The 23,150-nt window shown below is 39.0% G+C and overlaps 1 protein-coding gene across 2 annotated transcripts in view; it reads left to right on the top strand.

The window, feature by feature from the left end:
- Positions 1-23,150, top strand: part of ints6 (integrator complex subunit 6) — an 83,836-nt gene that overhangs the window by 10,914 nt on the left and 49,772 nt on the right. For both annotated transcript variants that reach the window (XR_007956201.1, XM_052014195.1), the window contains exon 4: positions 20,897-20,986. Coding sequence is in view for 1 of the 2 variants with exons in the window: in XM_052014195.1 (XP_051870155.1) it covers positions 20,897-20,986 (90 nt within the window). In the remaining variant the exon portion in view is untranslated. The remainder of the gene's footprint in view (positions 1-20,896; positions 20,987-23,150) is intronic.

Below are 23,150 nucleotides of genomic sequence, written 5' to 3'. Positions count from 1 at the left end.
CACTGATTGCTGTTTCTCTTTCAGATTTCCAATATCTGCAGTTCCTTTTTGCTTTTCATTTAGAATTTATTTGGTCTCAGATCTCAACAAGCTCAACATTGGGTATTGTATTTAGACACTTGGCTACTGAAGAGTGGCTACTGCTTCAATTGTTGCAGTTCACGTGCCAAAATTTATTGATTTACAATACACATGCCCTTAATTTAAGCTGTACTTCCCCAAGTCTTAATAAAAATAGGCCCACACTTGATGCAATGGAAACTACTGTTTTCCATGATTTCCTTTGTTCTTGTGACATAAAAGAAGTTTCATTAACTAATGCAATACTTTTGAAAAGCGTCAGAATCTGACACAGACAGACCTGTTAAAGGAGATGATCTGAATGGATTTGTTTGTATATGTCAGAATGTTGGGTGTGTGTTGTTTAGCCATGACGATGATGGAACTTAAAGGATTTACACACAAAAACGTCATTTTGCCTGGTGTTCATGCCCCTTGGGATTATCTTCTCATTTTAACTCTATTTGCAACCTACCAAGACCCACCAAATTTCTCCCTGTAATACTTGTCTCAAACATATCTGTATTAAACTGCTGTGGGTGAAATCCAATTCCACATTCTCACCACAACTAAGTTTTTCTTCACTTTGGATTTATTAGTGATTGTCTTGTATTTAAGGCCCCTATTTAGGGCTGTCACAAAGGGAGAATATTTCTAATAAACCTTTTGTTCTTTAAATAGTTCCATAAGGTTTCATGGATCTACTGGATTAAGCAAATGGCTCTTGATTCTGCTCATCTGTGTTTGCACTGCTGATGTGCAGCACTCCTATAAATTCTGGACTGTTGAAGAAAGTGGAGTGTAAGCCCACAACATTCTTAGTGAGCTGAGTGCTACTAGTCATTAGCAATGTTGACATGAAAAGTGTCATTAAAAACTACTTTGCCCACAGATTTTAAAAATCATTTACATTTATATTTTAAATTTGGAACCTGACGTTCTTTCATTACATTGCAGAATTTTCATCTTTGTTTTTCAAGTCCTCTTCATCCTTGCTTTGTCCCCAGAAATGTTCAAGGAAAAGCAAGAAGGTGAAACTCAAGATCTTAGCTTATTTATATAATTCAAAATAGATTTTAAAATGCATTTTATTCGGAAAGGTAGTTGACTAAACACCCCCAAGGCCTGAACTAATCCACTGAATTAGCTCAAATTGCATTATGGCAGCTTGGGAATGTATAGGGAGTTTTGAAAAATACAGTAGCAGTAAAATAAACCATGCTGTTGGTTTGTCTTAAATCAAATGGTTGACTAATGTCCATTAGGGAAAAAATATGTTGACTTTTTCCCATCTCATTTGTGTCCAGTGACCTGTGCTGGTGCAGTTAATTCTTCACTGCCCCCCTAAAGTGGATCAGCAAATTGCTTCATTATATTAAACCACTTGTATTCTTGAAATTTACCAGGGTTCCTTAATTTCACATGGATCAATGCTGGCTTGTTAAAGGCAGTTATTCTGTTACATCTGTGGAATTCAGTTCTTTGGGCCAAGACTGTAAAACAAACTGCAAACCAGTGAGCAGATTACTGGCCAGTAAGTGTGATTTGAGAGCACTGTTGCCAGCACCTCCATTCACTTCACTAATGATTGAGAATAGGTTGAGGCAGTAATAGGTTGTGTTGAATTTGTTCTACTTGAGGACAGGATATATTGGGCAATTTTCCTTATTTTTGGAAAGATTCGACTGGAACAGCATGTTTGGAGCTATGGATTTTTCTAAAAAAACATGTTTTCAGTGCAGTGATGTAAGTGTGTAGGATATTGGCTGAAAGGTATGTTTCTGACATGACATTGTTCCTCTATTGTTTAAATAGCTTATGCTTGATACCTAGATCTTATGTCTTAAGATATTGTCTTAAGTCGTATCTTGAATATTGTTGAAGATGACTTTTCCAGTTTGACTGGTGCCAGGCATTGCTTGTCATGTCCAGATTGCCTGTAAAAGTTGATGCTCAGTGGGCTATTCAGTTTAAAGTTTTATTACAGCAGTTTTACGTAATTGAAAGTGTGACCTTTTTTAAGAGGGCAGTCAAGAGTCATCAAAAGATGGAGGTGGTTCGTGGGGTGGGGGGGGAGGTGTGGGTGGGTGGAGGGAGGTGCTGTCTCAGCCAGTTGAGGGTGGGGTGGGGGAGGTGTCTCAGCCAGATGAGGATGGAGGTGGGTCTGGGGTGGGTGGGGGGGGGGGGGGGGGTGGTGTCTTATGGCCCATTTTCTTTCCAAATGGATGTATGGATCAGATGGATTTTAATTATAATGCATTAGATTCACAGTCAACAGAACTGACTAGCGTTCTCCCCCAGATCACTTCTTAAGTGCTTTTAATATTCCTAGTGTAATTTGAACTGTTCTTGCAATTGTCAGTCCCTCTGGGTTAGTTGTACATGAATGAAATCACCATTCCCTTATTGGAATTGATGTTATTGTGGTATCCTTACTGGAGCTTCAACTATTCATTATATTGATTAATGCCTTTGATAACTTGGTAGGAAACCATATCAAAATTGGGGAATGACACAAAGGCTGGTGACAAGGTAAGTAGTGTGAATGGGGGTATGAAATTGGGCAAGCTGATATAGTATGCTTATTTATCAAAGATGACATTGTGTAGTTAAGTGCAAGGTCCTCCGTTTTTAGTCAAGAAAAGGTAAATATTAAAATGAAGGGTAGCTGAAGGGTGGAGTTGTAAAGGATTAGGAAATCCACGTGCACTTGTTCCTAAAATGGGGCAAGTGGGTACAAAGCTTACCAAAAGTGTAATAGAAGGTTTGCTAATAATTACAAGTGTAGAATATAAAGGTGTGGATGTTCCACCATACCAGCTTTGGGAATATATTTGTACTTCTCGCACTACACCTTCAGAAAAGATGCATCAGTTTTGGAAAGAGTGCCTTGCAGTCGCCAGAATACTACAATGGATGGATTGAGGAGCGAATAAATAAATGAGGCATATACCCTAGAAGATGGAAGTTAAATAATAAGTAAATTGAGACTAGATTTTGCAAACAATTGATATGGCAAATGGAGACATTTTCTACAAGAGGATATATTCTTAATTCAGGGGGTAATGTAGGAAATGCTTCATGCAAAGAGTTGTAAGTGTGTGCAGCACTCTGTTCAATTCATTCAATTAGTACTTGTAACTCTAATATCCTTGGCGATCAAAAATATATCAAGGGATATGGAGGCAAGGTGGGTGGATGGAGTGAGAATACAAGCAATATCAGTCAAGGACCTGATGGGACTACAGTTCGATGTTCTTTACATACAACTAGAACTGTGCAATAAATGCCCACCTTGACATAAACATCATGAAATGATTTTCAATAAGAAATGACTTTCACGTCCCTGGCTGTGCAGCATGGTCTCGCAAAACACCAAAAGATAATCAGAAAATCTGTTTTAATAATAGACTGAGAAATAAAAGGTGGCTAGAATATTGGGGGAATAGCTCCATTTACTTGACAACGTAGCAATGCTTCAATTGAATACCACTTCATTTTGTGTCAAATTTTTGTAGTGCAGCTTGAGCGTATGACCTTATCAGGGAGAAAGCAACCACACTATCCAAGTTAATTCAGATAAGGTATTAAATGAATTTTATGCAAAGTTCTTGAAAAGATAAACAGTGGAATTGCAGTTTATTGTATTGACCTTTTGGGGCTCGATTGAGAAAATAAATAATCACAAGAATTCAGTAAATGTTTCAAGTTTTGGAGTCCAGAATATTAAATTAAGGGAAACGTTTTGTTTCATTCCCAAATCTGTTGAATAATGTTTGCTTTGCTCATTGGTCAATTGGCTTATTCTTTTATCTGTGCTGATGTTGAATGGAAATGAGCACTGGCAGATATGTAGGTTGATGTGTTGGATGTGGACATGATTGTTATGCCAACATTTTTGTCCATCTCTAATTGCTTCCTGAACTAAGCAGCTTGCAAGCCAGTTCGGAGGACTGTTAAGAGTTGACTATCTAAGTGCGCCTGGAGTTGCATGTAGGGTAGAGTGGTGAGGGCAGCAGATTTTTGCCCAGAAGACATTGGTGAACCTGTTGGGTTTTTGATAATTTAGGAGTTTCACAGTGAATATTATTGACAGCAGCTTTTCATTTCAGATTTATTTAATTCATTTTAGGTGCAGCTGTTTTTTGCCCAGTACGGAACCAAATGCTTCATTTGAGTCCAGCTATTTTGAAAATTATTAGAAAACTTTGTATTTTGGACTGGTACATCATGGCTTTGATCTGCTGCACGTCTGGCCAGTGTGACATTGTGTGTTATCCGGATTCTCCTGGTCTATAAATAGCCTCCTTGTTCAGTCAACTTCATTTTTGAAATGGGTTTACCATCAAATTACTCTTCGGCAATTTATTACCATACAGTAACAAATGTTAAACCTAGCTCTATCCTGTGAAAGCTCTCACGGCGTGCCTGAAAACAAGTGATAGTTGTAAAATTGCATTGTTTTGTTCATCTGAAATGAATTTGATTAATTTCAGAATTATAGCTCTGTGGAGGGACGTGTAGCTGGGAAGGTATCACTGAGATTATTGTAATTTTTTTTTGGTTAAAATCTGCTGACTCTAATAGTTTCAGGTTGCAGGCTGGGACTGTTAAATTCTCTTTGAGTGGAGGGGATGTTTTAAAGCTTCACTGAGCATTTGTTTCTATATTATTTTTCCAAAGTGTAAAATGGGAATTGCTGAAAAGTCCAGTGTTTAATTCCCCATCTCTAATGGTTCTTTAGAAAAAGTTGGTAGTGAGCTACCTTTTTTTAATCACTGCAGCCTTCTGATTTGCACATTTATGAAGTTAGGGAGTCCCAGTGCTAAAGAGACAGTGGTTTATTTCCAAGTAGTCAGGATGGTGTGTGACTTGGAAGGAAATTTTTAGGTGGTGGAAGCCTTTGTCTTTGAAAGAGACTGGGGTTGGGAGGTGCTGTTGAATTATACTGGGCAAATAACTGCAATCCTTTTGTGGACTGTACCCATTCCTTCCGCAGTGGTGGAGTGAATGAATGTTTAGGGTGGTAGTTGCTTTACTCAAATATTCTCTGACCTGCTTTTGTAGCCACATTGTTTGTGGTTGCATCAGTTGTGATTCCCTTAGGATGTTGTTGTTGATGGACTTTGCAATGGTGATGCCATTGATTGTGAAGGCTGGTGGTTGAACTCTCTTGGAAATGGTCATTCCCTTGGACTTTTGTAACGTGAATGTTACTTGTCACTTACCAGCCCATGCCTGAACATGGGCCAAATTTTGTAGGTATGGATTGTTTTATTTGCTGAAGAGTTGCAAATGAAATAGCATTTTGTGTAATTATTAGTGAACATCCCCACTTCTGACATCATGATGGAAAGAAAGTCATCAATGAAGCAGCTGAAAATGGTTGAGCCTAGGACACTGCCCTGAGGAACTCTGGCAATGATGTCGTCTGAGGCTGTGATAATTGATTTCAAAACTTGCAACAGTCTTCCTTTTTGCAAGACGTGACTATCTACTGTTTTCCCCTTGATGCCAGTTGACTTCAGTTTATCAGGGCTCCTTGATGCCACACTCTGAGAAATGCAGCCTCTGTAAAGGGTTAGGGTTGAGGTCTGCAATTTGGCTCTTTGGTTCATGTTTGGAATAAGCTGGTGCTGAGTTATCCTGGCCAAATCCAAACTGGGTATTGGTGAGCAGGTTAATAAAGTAAATGCCACTTAACAGCACTGTCAATAACAATTTCCAATGCATTGCTGATGATTGAGGAGACTGATTGGGTGGGAGCAAGCTACATTATGTTGGCACTGTCTGTAAATTGGACATACGTTTTTGGGTGGATGCCAATGTTGTAACAACAGTAAAGCTCCAATAATCTGGCATCCTTGGGACTTTGGTAGTGCCGGACTGGCAGATTTCCAGACTTTTCACTGTTACTCTTAATACCCAACACTTATTTCACATGACACAGTTGTATAACTTTCCAGTGAACCAAGTGAGTTTAAAGGGAGCAAAAAATAGACAAGCTCTTTGCTTGCACACCTAACTAAGTTCCTGGTCCCTAGTGTTCCAGACCCAGACCTGTATCTGGCTGCACATCCCATTTGTATTCTGAATCATAGAACCATAGAACAGTACAGCACAATACAGGCCCTTCAGCCCACAATGTTGTGCTGACCTTTAAACTTCGCCTAAGACTATCTAACCCCTTCCTCCCACATATCCCTCTATTTTAAATTCTTCCATATGCTTATCTAGCAATCTCTTGATTTGACCAATGTACCTGCCTCCTCCACCACCCCAGGCAGCGCATTCCATGCCCCAACCACTCTCTGGGTAAAAAAACCTTTCTCTGATACCTCCCTTGAACTTCCCACCCATTACTTTAAAGCCATGCCCTCTTGTATTGAGTATTCTGGATCCTTGGTGTGCTCATTGAACTACAGTTGATCCCCCTGCTCCTTTGTAGTGATAGGATTGTACTGGGTCAGGAGACTACAGATTGTGTGTACATTTCTGCTGCTGATGGATCAAACTGATAAATGTCTGGATTTGAGTGGCCAAATTTGTCCCGAGTCTCACACTTGGTATGAGTGAGGTGTTGAATAGATGGAGAGTGCCCTCTGAAAGATGAGATGTCTTTATCACTTTCAATAATGCTGTCATGGATGAATGGATACATCAACAAGTAATTTGATGAGGACAAGACCAATTCCATTTATCATTTGCATTGGTTGAAACTGCTGAGGCAGAATGGATTATGTCCTTTTAGGACTCGCCAGTTTGGTCAGTGGTTGTGCTTCCAAGCAGTTCCTGGTGATGGAAATTGAGCCCTCAACTTGGAGTATGTTACATCTCCTTGCTGCAATTGGTGTTTCTTCCAATTGTTTTTTAATATGAAGAAGTGCTGATTCATCAGTTGTGGGAAGAAGGTCGGCGCTAATCAGCTGATGTTTTCCTTGGGTATGTTTGGCCTAAAGCCATGAGACACTATGTTGTGTACACCCAGGGCTGCTACTTTCTGCCCATATGCCTGTGTACCATCATCTCTTGTGGGCCTTACTTGCAGATGGGCCAGCATGTAGCTAGGAATTGTAATGGAGGAGTCTTGAATATTGTCTGAACAGTTCAATTCTTTAAGTACAATTAGGTCAGGCTGAGGCTGAGTTTGTGGGATGCCTCTCCCAATTTTAGACACCAGTTACTAGATGTTTGTGAGGAGAACTTTGCAAGGTTGATTAGGCAGAGACCAATTTTGTCATAACTGGATGACCTAGCATTCTGGTTTTATCCTGTTCTATTTCAACTTGTGATCATGCTGAGAGGCTTCTTTGGCCTTTTCAGAGGGCAGATCAACCATATTGCTAAGGGTCTGACATTGCAAGTAGGCCAAACTTGATAAGGATGACAGATGTGCTCTCCTGAAGGTCATTAAGCCAGCTGGATTTTGAAGTGATCATTATATAGATCTTTCAAATTAAACATTAGCAGAACTTAAATTTCACAGTGCCATGTTGGGATTGTTCCCTCATTTATACCTGATTTATTCAGTCCTTTTAAAGGAATTTGTCATTTCAAATTTGGCACACAAGAATTTATTGATCTATGTTATAATCATGCATTGTATTTTCCCAATAGTTTGTATATGCTAGACAAATGAATAATGCAGATAACTAACAGTGTCATTCAGCCTGGAAGCTAATGAATATTCAAATCTTTTTCATGTTGGGAGGCTGTAACTAGGATAATTGAGGGATCGTGCTGGGGCTCCAGCCGTAGAGTCTATATCATTGATTTGGATGAGGTAACCAAGTATAAGTTTGCTGATTTAAAAAAATATAACACCGGAGTTGTGAGGAGGATGTAGAGAAGCTTCAAGCTGAGAACATGACAGGTGCAAGATAATGTGGAAACAGGAAGTTATCCACTTTGGTTTTAAAGTATTTTATGAATGGTGATAGATTGAAATGTTGACATTGAGAGGGACCTGTGTGTCCTTGCATGGGATCACCAAAAGTGAATGCACTGTTACAATGACCGATTTAAGAAGACAAGTGTTATGTTGGTCTTTATTGCATTAGTATTTAAGTACAAGAGTGAAGATGTATTACTTTAATGTCAAGCTCTGCTGAGACCACACATCAAATATGGTATACAAATCTGGTTTCCCCACCAAAGGAAGTATGTGATTGCAATAGAAGGATTATAATGAAAGTTCACCTGATTGATACCAAGGATGAGGGGATTGTCCTGTGAAGAGAGGGTTAGCAGACTGGTGCTAAAGTTTAAAGGATGAGAGTTGATCTAATTGAAATGTACCATACTCTTATTGGGCTAGACAGCATGGATAAGGGGATTGTTCCACTTTGTAGGGTGTCAAGGTAAGGGATTACTCATTCAGGACTGAGATGAGAAGAAACTTTTCTTCATTCAGCGCGTAGCATCTGGGCATCCATAGCTGAGTATATTCAGGGCAGAGATGGATATATTTTTGGATTTTGTAGAGGTATGGGGACAGTGGAGATAAGTGGTACTGATGTAAAAGATGAGCCAGGAGTTCTTAAGTGGTAGAACAGGCACTAGGACCCTACTCCAGCTTATATGTCACATATACTAAATGCTTCCAAATTGAGGTCACAGGTCACCATCCTAAGCCTGACCAGTGAATGTTTTGTGGGTTTTAAGTCATCAATAAGATAGTGGGATCTAGATAGAGTTCCTTTTCCATTTTCTCTGATGGGTAAGTTTGGGAATATGCTTGAAAATAATCCATAAATTACCAGAGATTTAAAAAGATAGACCTATGTACTTTGTGGCAAAACATGAGAAATTGAGAGAATGATGAAATATTTAGAGCACCTGGTGAACTAGTGTGCTGACTCTTGAGATTCAATACAGCTTGGTGCTGCATACGTCTGTTTTCGCCGTGCCATCAGTATAAAATAGCCTCTCTCTCTGGATTTGCTACTTTACCCATGAGCTGATTTTCCCATAGCCTTCACCAACTATCCTTTGGCCATTCTGTCTAATATTTATAAGTAATGTCAAGTCTGGAAATAGTTTTGAAAATCTAAATTTGGATTCATTGGGTCAAGCAAGCAAGTAGTGGATAGGAAAGTTTTATCTTCCATTGAAAGTAAAGCTTGTAATCCACCATGGCTGAGTATTTTGAGCACTTTCTCTTTGTAACCTACCACGTACTGTCTTCCCCTTGATGCATAATCAGTAAACTGATTAATTTCTCCAATTCAGGTCCTTTTCTCTGGAAACAAAGGGAGACAAAGAGGCTTTTAAACTTGCGATACAGTGGTAATGATACAATGATAGGCCTGGTTCTAGCTTGACTACTTTTTTCCATTGTGGATTTGCTTGCACTCTTATCTCAAGAGAATGTATGCAATCTTCAGGCATGGTTTGCATATTTAGATGTTGATATTAAAGTGCTTCAAAACAAAGATAACTTGGTTAACAAATAGCACTAGCTGGTTGATTTTCCATAACCTGCCTGCATGTGGATATGTAACTTAGTGAGCACATTTCCAAAATATTTCCAAATATTTGAGAAATTTAATTAATGAAAGAAACAAATCATTTTATTTGGCATAACATGAAATGGGGCTCAACCAGCAAAGGAAACTATATTTGGGTAGTCCCATAGAAAGTTGTGTTCAGTATAAAATCTCCAATATGAGGAAGTTCCATTGTTGACATTTTTTCTTGAGTAATCTCGACAACTTTACAGATAACCTTTTTTAGTTTCATTGAAATAAAATTTTGGCTGGTTATGCATAAGTCTGATGGTTTCACAAACTGTGTTTCTCTTTGCTAAGGCGGAACACTCAAAAAGACCAGTGTACAGTATGGTATTTTGCAGGATTTAGTGAAGAGAAGTTTAGCACACTACTCTGAATTAACATTTATGGTTGTACTTTTCCCATAATCAACAGTGATGATCATCATTCTGAAGCAACAACATTGTCCCCACTGAGATGTATTGAAGTCTCTAAACAGAAGTGCAATTTAATAAATAGCAATTGGCATTTTTACCTTGCATTTTGAAAAATGTTCAGGAGTCACTAAACTTTGTATTTTCTCTATTAGAGAGAAATGTCCCTACCATACCTGGTTATGATCAGATAAAATCCAATAGTGGCAGGAGAATGGGTCTTGAAACAGCAATATACTGTACACCTTCAGTGATTGCTTGAAAAATGATGCTGTTAATTGGAGAAGAATAACCAAACCAAAGTGACCTCGGTTTGGTTGTTTATCTGATCATTCAAGTTCTTCTCATTCCAAGTTCAGTATTACAATCAGGGTTGGTGTTCAGGTTATTTCATGATCACAGAATATGACCTGTCAGAAATTTAATTTGTTTAAATGCCCATTGCTGATGCAATGTTTTTGGTGGGGGCATGGATGGATAAGTTGTAGTAGGTATCAGCAAAATTTTAGATAGTTGTGTTTTTCTAGTGCTTGCTTGTGCTGTTTGGCTTAAATGCTCTTATGGTACCTTTTTGATTTTGTGCGTATCCCTCAGGTAGGTCCTCTTCTCCCCTTTCCCCCTTTTTTTCTTCCCCCCTCCCCCCCCCCCCCCCCATTTACATGTGTGGATATTTAGACTTTGAGTTGCTTTGTGGCTTCTTCCAGTGCTTCTCTGTAACTGACCTGAAAGATATGAGAATGGACCACGTTGGTCTTCATTTCTTCTGAGATCTTGGTCTCATAATGAGGTTCCATCAGTGTGGCAGTGAAGGTGTTTGGTTAAAACATCCAAGGCCCACTGTTCATCTTTGGTATCATGTGCCACCATTGTCCCCTCCCCCTCCTCCAGCCCTTAAAATTTTCCTCTGCTTGATGATTTTGTGGACTGTTACTACTTTTGCTTTATTGTTAGGACAGTAGATCACTCATTGTAATTTGACCCCTGAAATCATTGATAAATCTGCATGTGCTCCCAGCAAAGCCAATGTATTCTACCTTGAATGTGATGTCCAGAATGGCTCATTGTACTCGTGGTCTAACAGGCTTTGCAAAGCTGTAACATCTACCCTCTTGCACACCAGTCCTCTATATTAAGGCTTTCCATTAGCCTTGATATTTTTGTATATCTTATGATCTATGTATATACATCTGTGGCTCTTTGGATCTACTCTGCTATCGTTTTACAATTTAAGAGACTACTTCATTTTGCCGTTTTTTTTTAGGCCCAACTTTGCATGGCTTTCTATTGCATCATCAAAAATCGTTCAATAATACAGTGAATGGTTATATCACTGACTATATTATCCTTGTTGGACCCCAGAAATCAATTTAAGTGCTTGCTGATTTTCCCTCTTGTTCTCTGCCAGTCAGACAGTTAGCCAGTTCAATAATTTGCCTTCAATCCCATGAGTTTCAATTTTACTAATGGTCTTTCAGATTGTTTTGTCACTTATGTTTTTTTTAAATATCTCCCAGACATCATTAAACTTGGGTCCCACAGTACTTCTGATTATTGTATTTCAATTATTTTAAGCATTGATTATGGTGTCCATTTAGTGAATTTGCCTTAAATATCAAATATAGTTTTTATTTCAGAGGACTATCCATTTCACTTTTATTGCCCCCTACAATATGAATGCAATATGAATTTGATCCCTTTTTATTAATGTGATTGGTCAGGTAATGTAAACATTGGCATTTTCTTGCTCTGCATTTTGCACTGTAGAAATATAATGGTTTCAGGGGAACTACAGTTGGAAGGGTATATCAGAATGTCATCCAACATAGGGTATCGAATTGGTCCTTTGATTAATTGTGGCATTGTTTTCCCTGCTCCGTGTTATGCTACTTGCATTGGATTCCAACAACAGTCCAATTAACTTACTCCTACAGGAGTAAGTTAATTGAGTCCGATTAGTAGCTAGCATCTGTTACTTTTTCTGTCGTGTTTGGACGACTTTGTTTTTCAGATTTGAGCGGTTGTAGCCAGTCAGTTAATGAAGATCCGGGAAAGTTGATACCGGTTAGTTCTTCGCAGGGAAGCACAAAACTATCCACAGCATCTTTTCAATTCACTTTTTTACGTCATTACAGGAGCAGTCAATTCTTTACTGATAAGTAAGGCCCTATGTAAATTCTGGCTTGAACTTCAAAAAAGAATTGAGTTAAGGACAAGACAACTCCAGAAGGCTAATATTTAATTGAGATTATTTACAGTTAGTAGGCAAAGTTGTTTCTTGGGGTCTGGGAAGGGGATTTGGGGGGAAAACAAATTAATCCCCATAACTAAAAACATTTAAAGTGTACCATTAATTCATGTCGATGGAGTGTTTAAACTTAAAAGCTGTTGTTTTAACAATGCACAATCCTTGTACACTGCAGTTCATTGCTCCAATCCAGGCATGCGATTAATTTGGAACAAACAATCTGCTGGAGGAACTCTGTGGGAGAGTGGGGGAAGGAAATGTCGATGTTATTGGTCAAAACCTTACATCAAAACTGCATAATTCCTTTCTTTCGACAGATGCTGCTCAACCTGCTGAGTTCCTCCAGCAGATTATTTGTTGCTCCAGATTCCAACATCTGTGTTCGCTTGCCTCCATGTGATTTATTTAGTTTGTGGAGCCAATAGACGACACTCGTGTGGGATTAAGGAGGCAAATAGACCTGGGAGGGGCTGCGATGGAGGTCACAGATCTTAGGAGTGAGTTGGATGATCCTTCCATTGTAGAAGAGGCCTGATATTGCTGAATCGACAGTTCCCACAATGTTACAATTTTGAGTTTTACAGATCAGAGGTTTCAAGTGTTTGTGGGTGAGGTTACCCTTGTAAATACAAAAGCACCCTTGGGTGCTTGTTGATCTGAAGTTTCTGCCACCCAAAGGAAAACAATGCTAGAACACCTGTTTTTATCACTGTGATGGGTGGTACTTAAAGAAAAACTTGAATTCTAAGATCCTCTTGGGCCAAAAGAGTCCAACTGCAGGAGGCATTGTAAATAGGCGGAAGTGTGCAAATGGTTAATTTGTTACTTGGAATTTAATAGACTGAACAATGTGTTTCAGCCACTCTGTTGTAGCAAAATGTATGTACATATCAGCACTAACCCATGCAATACGTAGTCTGCATCAAAAACAAATACGAGGAGACCCAAACGCAGATTGGAAGAATAACATTTCATTCTGCTTGGGTAGCTTTACAATCCAGTGTCATGAAGATTGAATTTTCCAATTTCAGGTAACCCACACCCCGAGTGTTCTCCTCCACACACTCTCACCTGTCCACATAGTTCTCTCCCTTGTTCCCCTTCCTATCTGGACAAGCACACTCACCTTTGTACTGCTATATACAGGTATTTCTGCTATAATGGGACAATTGTGTTCTGAAGAAATCTCACGTTACAGAAAATCATGTTATAGAAACAATTGTGTCAATGGAAAAAAGGGGGTTGGGGCAAGAAAGTTTCAGACTTGCAATAAGTTATTTTTTTCTGCAGGATTTTCAAAAATAAAGGTTTTTAATATCCATGTTTATTCTGTTACTGCAAGCTAAAGATACTAAAGGCTGTATATTGCATTGTTTAGTAGGGTATCCTTGCACAAAAGTCAATAGAAGCAATTGGTTGACAATTTCCAATGGCCTCCCCATGATGAAAGTAGCAGCTTGTGTCCTTAAGAAACAATGGTGTCTGATTACTGAAGAGAGTTTACATGTAAACACTTGTTTTTCCCCAAGATAGCTTTTTTTTCTGCCTTTCAACTTCCAAAGTAACTCTTAAGTTGCTCTCTCATTCCTAATCGAAATGGCATTATAACCAATTCTGCCTGCGTAACACGAATGGTGTTCCCTAATCCATCAATCGCATTATGTCCAATTTGTGTTATGCAAACGTATAGTAGAACTATGCACTGGCAATCTTTCAGATTCCCTTGCAGTCCTGTTGCATGGTTTTGACCCAAAATATCAACTTGCATCTTTTGACTCTTCAGGTGCTGATTGACCTACTGAGTTCTTTTAGCATTCTGTTTTTTTTGGTCCCAGATTCCAGCATCTGCAGTCTTTTGTTTTCAAAAACAAATTGATTGACTTTATAGTCTTGTCAGTATCTGTGTATGTTTTAGATATTTCCCAGATAGCCTTGTTCACTTCAAATGATAAAAGGTCCTGATGAATTTGCTTAATATTTTGCTCAAATCTAATAACCTATAAAACATGTTGGAGAAATGGCTGTACTGGCACTTAGTTATATGATAAACACTTTATGGCCTAGAAACGCAAAGATTTATGTTTGGCCATTCACTTAGAAAGATGCACAAGTTGCACTGACATACTATATCCCCATGATTCCACCAATCAATGAAAAGTGTTCGTTGACTGGTCTGATATTTGCACTCATTGGCAAATGTGGTCTTTATGTGGTACTTTGTTCCATGTTAATGAAGGATATATATTCTCCAGAAAATTAAATATGTGCAGTTGGACAGGGCTTTTTGTGTAAAGCACTTGCCTTGAAATGTGGGGAAATTAGATCTTGGCTACCATTCCAGCTATAATGAAAAGAGAAAATGCTGGAGGTACTTGGGGTGAGACAGTATTGAGTGGGAGAAAATATTTGGGTTGATGGCCTTTCATGTCACCTTTGGCTCTGCACTTGGACATGGGTGTTTGTATAGAGGGCTGCCCTATGGTAGAGTCCTGTCCAGGAAAAACCACCACCTTGATGGTTTCTTTCCTCCATCAACTAAGTAACAGATGAGTTCTAATAGAAAGTCATTGACCCAAAACATTGTCTTGCTGCTACTCCAGCATCTGTATTATTTTGCTTTTGTTTCATGATAACGAAAACGCTGTCCCAGGGAGTTGTGTGTGTGTGTGGCAATCTCCAGTTTATAATTTGTGGTGGCCCAGTGGCCTATTCCACAACCGAATTTTCTTGAGGCAGTAGTGAATGGGAATTTCCATAGTAAGCAGAGCTTGTGCCATGATAATGGTAAGTTCAACAACCTGTATTTATTTGGTCGCTTTCAATGTGGGAAAGTAAAGACGTTTCCCTGGACTGTTGTAATAGGGACCAAGCTGCATGAGATACTGGAACAGCTGAGTAAAAGCTTGGTTTTCAGAGGAGGAGAGTGAGCTGGAAAATTGTAGAGAGTGTTCCAGAATTTAGATCTGAAGATGTGACCACTAATGGAGGGGTGAAGGAAACTGAGGGAACAACAGGAGTTCTCAAAGTTTTAAGACGGAATGAGATGCAAAGATGAAAAGGCCTTGAAAGGATTTGAATGCTGGTGCGAAATGTTAAATTTGAGATGATGCCAAGACAAGCCACTGAGTACAGGGTTCATGGGTGAACAGGATTTTGTGAGTCAGTGCCAGGAGTAGAATTAGGTTGGTGTCAGGCTCAGCTGCTGCACTTTTCTTTATCATCTTTAGTTCTTGGGCATTTCAAGCTAAGTATACTCTGCTCCATTAACCTAAAATACTAGGGGATGAGGATTGATTGTAAATAAATTTGCTAAGATTAACATACATGGGGGTGGGGTGGGGGGGGGTGAAAAGAAACAAGTTGGTATTAAAGTGATGGCTCTTCTCTACTTTTGGATATTAAGTGGAAAAAAATTGGAGAAGTGTATAAACACAATTTTAATTGTATGAAGCTCACTGAAATTGGGGAGAAAGGGCCCAAGGATTGTTAAGTATTATACTTCAAGAACAGTAGTTATTGACAACATTACATCAGTCAGTTAGCTGGAGATGGAGTTGGCTGTATGACTTGCACTAAGCAGTCTACCATACAGCAAAGAGTCAATTTGCTCAGAAAATAATAGTGAAAAAAAACTACAGCAACTTCTAATAAAGCAGAATAATTTTCCCAGAAAAATGAACAATTATATAGTTATCCACAAGTCGATCTGAGTCACTTAGACCTATGTGGTTATCACCTGATGAACAGGAAATAGCCAATCAGCCTCATGCTGCCTGGTGTCTACAGCTTTTTAAGAAAGGAATTAACAATATGAGTTTATTATCAGTAGTGGCAATGATTGCTAGATTTGGAAAGGGACCTCAGGTAAGAGCAGGTCAGAGAGTTGAATTGGCCATCTCTTCGAAGAGCTGGCCACAATGTGTCTTCTGGCCTCTGATTATTTCTGCTTATTGACCTCGGTGAGAGCATAGTGACTCAGGATGCTGTGTGCAATTCACTACAGGCAAGATCAATAGGCGATATGGTGTTGGTGTTTAAAAATGTGAATAGGTCAGATAATGAATGAGCCTACCCACTATTACAAGAGTTGAGGATTATTCCTGTGGTGATGTCTGAACATGAAACACTACTCTGCCATTTGCTTAATATATTCAGCCTTTAGTAAAGACTTGAGCTTGCATCTCTCTATTATAGACTGCCAACTTCATCTATTTAATATCAATTGTATACCTCCTCCTCAGCCCATCAACTGCTCAAGTACCTGCCCAGGCTTTAGTTTTCCCAAGACGTCGTTATTACCTTGCTGTCTTTCCTCCATAAACCTGGGCTCATCCAAACTCTGGTATCCATATAACTCTCAATGGCCTTATTTTTAAACTTCTCCAAGATTTGTTGTTTTCCATTTTCCCCCTTTCTCTTTCCCACCCCCCCACCTTCTCCCTCCACCAAAAAATATTTCACATTATTTCTTTCTTGCTTCTTGAAGGCCATGACTGCAACCATTTTTTCCCCAAGGTGTGGAATTCCCTTAAAATTTTCATTAAGATCTCACTAATCTGTTCTTTGATCATGCTTTTGGTCTCCATCAGCTGTCCATGTACTCAGCTTGGTGGTGTTATTTTAATTCTGATTATACTTCCGTGAAAGCCCATCTGGGAATTTTTCTCATTAAAGACGTTCTGTCACATCAAGTTGCTGTATTTGCTGTTAATTTGGGTGAAGGATACTTCAGGAGAACTTCAGTTTTACCATTCTGTGGATCACATTTGCTATTAATCTTGTATCACTGGTGAATATTAAAATTATATGCATGTTGATCAATTGAAATCCCTTTTTGCAACCAAACTTCTTAGCAGCAGAACTGCAAAGAACAAAACCACAACATAACCAACATGAATAAGAATGCTAATTTGTAGTTCTCGGATAAAAAGGGCAGAGCTGTAGGAATTGATCCCCAAAACATCACCAAATCATACAATCCTATTTAATAGTAGGTGTTTTATTTTGTCATTCATCCTGCCAATAGTAACAGTCATGAGCTTGCATCTCAAAAATGGCAACTGATGCTGCCAATTAAAGGTATTTTTAGGTATAAATATGCCAATTCCTTAAAAAAAAAACTGCCAACAATGTAGACGGCAATGTTTAGTATTTCCATTAGATTAACTGTTCTCCTGTCTTCAAAATACACTCGTGTTTCCAAGCTTGTGTCAAAATAACTTAATGATAGATACACTCAGTTGTGCAGAGCTTGTGTTATGTCACTCTTCATTCTGTCTGCTCTCTTTCCTGGATACTTTATATTCATCCCATTTTATTAAATCATTTCCTGTTTGAATGCTATTTAGTGAATATTTTCAGTAACATGTCATTTTTAAAGGTCTAAGGAAAAATATAATGTCTCGTTGGATTACTTGAAAATGGATTTTTCTGAACAATTATTTGGTTCTTGGAGAGACAAGACTGCAGATGCTAGAATCTGGAGCAAAAAATTAACTTCTGGAAGAATACAGTGGGTCAAGTAGCATCTGTGGAGGCAAAGGGATCATCAATGTTTCGGATTGAGATCCTGCATCAGGACTGAGAGTGCAGAGGACAGACGTCCAGTCCAATGGAAATGAGAGGGAGGGGTAAGACAGAAGCTGGTAGATAGGTAGAAATAGATAAGGGGGAGTGGGAGAATAGGCAGATGGATCTGTGTGGGGGAGGATAGAGACAGACTGGTGGGTGATGGGGAACCCATGACCTAAAAAGTTGACGATTCCTTTGCTTCCACAGAATATTTTTGACCTGCTGAATTCCAGTTCATTCTTCACTTTAGTTCTCCATGCCTTAAGAAAAAATCAAGCCGACATTAGCAAAGGCAATTGACTTTATTTATTTGATACTCGCACTGTGCATTCTTACTCATTCAGTAAATCTCAAATAATCCAACATCTAATTGTTCAGAATCCTGATGTTCTGGCTTTTGTCTAGTTCATTGGTCCAGAATGTGAGCTGGAGGTCTAGAATGTGAGTGGGGTGTGAGGTCAGGGTTCAGAGTGTGGGCTGGGTATGCATTCAAGGTTGGGGTCCGGAGTATGTGGGTCAGGAAGGTAAGCAGGTGGAGTTGGGATCTGGAGTACTGGTATATTTGCTGCTCCCTTTAAACTTGCTGGGTTTATTGTACTATTGTGTAACTTGTCTTTAATTGTTTTAATATATTGTTTATTTTATATATGTTTCTCCTGTTAATACCCAATAGTTTGAAAATTTTGCTAGTCCAGTACTACCAAAGTCCCATGGGTGCTGGATTATCAGAAATGTATTTGTACATAATTTTTTAATGAAACTTGCATGTCTGAGAGAACTTGGGCATTTACTCTTCATTTTTTTTTGTAAGCCAATATTCCCAGCAAAAGCAGGTTCTCAATGCCTTTCATTACCTTGCTGGACCACTCGGGACACTTTGCAAGAAAAGAAGTGCTCTTCAAGTATGTAGCAATAATAGCAGCCTATTTGTCCACACCAAATCCCTACAAACTGTGAAATTACATCCCTTTTTTTTGAATGTGGAGTAAGGGATAAATACTGGCCAGGACACTGGAAAATTCTTGTGCCATTTTTAATGATAGTGCCGTGGGATCTTTTGCAGGCAGCTGCGACTACAGACTAGGTACATTGCTTCATCTCAGAGTTAGCTGCTCCAGCCATGACTGCACATTTGTTAACCCAGAATTTTGTGTTCAAATCTCTTGAGTGGGACTTGAGTTGAAAGTGCTACCAGCTAAGTTGCAGCTAATACCAAGGGTCCAATTTGACTTGCAGCCAAAATATAAAGAAGCTGGATGAGAGCATTAGAATGCAGTCCAGTTTAAGTCCTTAAAAGGATTCAAATTGAGGATTCCAAATTTGTGTGAACAGATGTTTACTGTATCTATTGTTGTTATTTTCCCCTAATATTTTGGCCTGTTAACCATGATGAGAATTGATAGGACCATAAAAGCAAATTTCAACACATACTTACATATTTTACTGTGAGTTAGAGGCAGTTTTTATTAAGGGTTCAGAATTAACATGGTCCATTTCCAAAGTTGTGAATGAGTGATCATCAGCACGAAATTTTGCTGATGAGTCACAAGCTTGCTGCATTGGTTGTGAGCAAGTTTTTGGCAACTATAGATTATGCAAGCTTATGATGGCTGTGTAATTCTCTGAAGCTGGTTTCCAGAGTATTCTTTGTACATCGGAGAGTAGGAGTTCAGCAGTAAGAACTACTAGAATTTGTGAACAATTAAAGTTCCCATTTACCAGCCACCAGATAATTCCTGGCTTGTGTTGCACTGAGGCTTGCAATTTGGACATGGCAAAGTAATTTGCCTGCTGCTCATCACTTTGCTTTCATTTCTGTCAGTTATTCAACAATTTGGGCATGATGGAATATGTCCTAACTGAATGTTAATTGTTATAGGATTGGTTTTCTCACTAATTACTAAGGAAAAATATTGTCCTTGTTTTTCATCACTCTCTAGGTAGATTTTTTTTGTTGCATGTCTCAGCTGAATCTGAACAGTTGACATGAGGGAAGTACTTGTACAGGATTTTCCAGTTTGCTACTTCTACATATATTCTGCTGTATATTTGTATAACATTCTATCCAAGCTTTTCACAAACCCATCCCCACTCCCATTTAAAACAAAAAGTAGCCTGAATCTATTTTACTGATGTTTACAATATTCAACAAATAAGGTCTTTGTATTCTCTGGAGTGTGCTTTTCAATTATATTTAAGATCTATGCCTGGAAGTTGGATTTCACCTACTTTTGGTGCATGTATTTGGTACTTCAATTTTGTTAATGCCAAATCAGATGCCATCCATAAGTATTAAAAATCTGGTTGCAGTTAAGCAGTTGGCTGCTGTGCTATGCATGTGCTGATAAATTTAAAGAGGTGACACTACTAAAGAGCTCTTTTGATGGCCAGGGAAGGTGGAAGAAAATGATGGGGGGGGGGGGGGTGGGGAGGAGGGGAAAAAGGGTGTAACTGCTTGGATATCCAGTTGCTGTCCCTCCTCCCCCAGGATATATACTCCCATGGACCAGGCCAACTTTACGCTCTGCCTTGGGTAATCCTGAGTCACGGCAAGACCTCTGTATCGTAGATACCAATACATAAGTACTTTGGTGTTCTGGGCCGCCAGCAGTGGTAATTGTAATTCGTTGGAAGGATGTGATTGATAAAGTGTAAATACCGGAAGAACACTTTGAATTGTGCCTTCTTCCCTACTTAAAGCACAATTAATGAAGGTCATGGGTTACTACCTTCTGAACCAAATTTTATTGGAATGTCATCAAGTGTGAAACATAATGAGGAGGTGAGTGTGAATCGTGATGGGAAGTGCTGAGTCCAGTTTCCAGCAGGGTGAGACCTCAGCTGGAAATGGGTTCAAACACTTCAGAGCATGCACATAATGCTTACTGCATGATTTACATAAAATATCAGGTGCTATTTCTAGACATTTGTTCGAACTTGTTTTTCCTCAGGGATGTCAACAATGTAAAAATGTTCCTTTTCTCTGTTGCTTCCACCTCAATGGCTTGCTTGTACTTGGTAGCAGCTGTCATGTCGGTAGGAACATTAACAATAGCTTGCAGATTTTTAAAATGAAATGAAAATTTGTTTTTCAGGGAAGAAATCCTTTCTTTCTGGAGCCATCAATCATCATCACAATTACTGATGGGAATAAGTTGACAAACAATAGTGGTATACAGGAGGAGGTAAGTTGTGGTTTGTTGTTTTCATCAGTGAGCATATCAGTTTTTGTTAATGGGTTTTCTTCCTGTGACACTTATGGTCATTCTTGTCCCTGGAGTGTGATTTTAAGATTAATTCAATTAATGGGCCAATTAATCAACTTGTTTTTGCACATCTTATGTATTATTCTTTTGTATGACATGCATCATCTTGTTTTCAAACCTGTTTTTAAAAAAAAACTTTGAATTTTTAAGACTGGAAATAGATTTGATATGTTATCTTTTAGAGTGCCTAATAGTTAAAGGGCAAGTTTCAGATGGCCTGCATATTGGTACTTAGAATGAGGTAGTGAAGAAATGTTTAATGTGATCAGAAATATTTGCATATTTCATGCACAGTAGTACAACATCAAGGCTGAAAGGAAGGTGTAAGTGTGACTGAGGAGCACATCTTGCAAACCTGAGAAATAGTGTGAAAGACCAAAAATGTATTAAGGATTATGTGATTAACAATACCAGTCAAGGTATTGAAATAGAACGTGATACTGCAAATTAGTGAAGTCATTGGAATGCAATTGAAGACTTTGGATCTATAGTATATATATCTAATATTTCTTGACTGCATTTTCATATTTTTTGTCATGTTTGTTGTCAGGAATTGCATTTGCATTTTTAAAGGGGTTTTCCAATGTAAATGTATATATTGAACAATCTGACCACCATCTCATTGTTTTCTCATCAGAATCAGGTTTATTATCACTGACTTGTATGTTGTGAAATTTGTTGTTTTGCAGCAGCAGTACAGTGCAAAGACATAAAATTACAATAAATTACAAAATAAATAAATAGTGCAGAAAAAGAACAACAAAGTAGTGTTCATGGACTGTTCAGAAATCTGATGACAGAGGGGAAGAAGCTGTTCCTAAATCGTTGAGTGTGGGTCTTCAGGTTCCTGTACCTCCTCCCCGATGGTAGTAATGAGAAAAAGGCATGTCCTGGATGGTGAGGGTCCTTAGTGACGGATGCCGCCTTCTTGAGACACTGCCTCTTGAAGGTGTCCTCGATGATGGGAGAGTTGTTCCCATGATGGAGCTGGCTGAGTCTACAACCCTTTGCAGCCTCTTGCCATCCTGTGCATTGGAGGCTCCATACCAGGCTGTGATGCAACCAGTCAGAATGCTTTCCCCTGTACATCTATAGAAATTTGCAAGAATCCTTGGTGACATAACAAATCTCCTCAAACTCCTAACAAAGTAGAGCTGCTGGCGTAGCTTCATGAATGCATCAAAGTGTTGGGCCCAGGATAGATCCTCTGAGATGCTGATGCCCAGGAACTTGAAGCTCCTCAGGTTTTCCACTGCTGACGCCTCAATGAGGACTGGTGTGTGTACTCCCAACTTCTCCTTCCTGAAGTCCACAATCAATTTCCTGGTCTTGCTGACGTTGAGTGCCAGGTTGTTGGCATAATCCTTTGTTTTGAACATTATAAACTTAAATTTGGGATGTTAAAAAAATGAAACTCCAGTTTCATCCAGTATCTTTCAAATTGAATAGTTTCTAAGTGTTGAACTTTGCCTTTCAAATGTTCTAATATACTGGCATCCCACTGGATAGTTAATCCATGCTTGAGAGTCACTAGATATGGAGGGAGGAGCTGTGGGTTTTGGTGTGGGTGGGTGATCGGGAACTGAGGCCATGGCATGTGGAGTTGGGGAGCATGTTTTATCAAGTTTGATATCAGGGAATGTGGGATGTGGTGTGCTTGATGGTGGAATTGGATGGCCCTCAGAAGTCAGGAAAGTGGGGTGATTAATGAGGCAGCAGTTGATACATTTGTAACAACAGCCCTCCCAATTACGTCACCTATTCTGTGTAATCATCCAGTACTATTGGGAAAACTACATACATCTTGCATGGCAGCTATACTCAAAAGATTGGAGATCCTTACAGAATTTGGGGAGATTGTATATGTGTGTGTTTGACGTGTGTCACAAGCCATCTGTGATCATGGTTGCTGTTGTCCCTTAAGTATTGAGGTCCAAGTGATCAGGTGTGAGCCTTCCAAAAAGAGCACTTCATTTTGTTCCATCTGTTTTGTGTTGTGCTCTGCACTCAATCAGCCATGTTTCAATGCCCGTTCTTTGCTTTAAGAAATAAAACTGACAAGAAGGATTGGACATCAGGTTTC

This window comes from Pristis pectinata, chromosome 4 (genome assembly GCF_009764475.1).
Source record: "Pristis pectinata isolate sPriPec2 chromosome 4, sPriPec2.1.pri, whole genome shotgun sequence".
NCBI classification, from domain to species: Eukaryota; Metazoa; Chordata; class Chondrichthyes; order Rhinopristiformes; family Pristidae; genus Pristis; species Pristis pectinata.
Note: the sequence above shows the minus strand (reverse complement) of the source record. Positions and strands in the feature narration are given on the sequence as shown.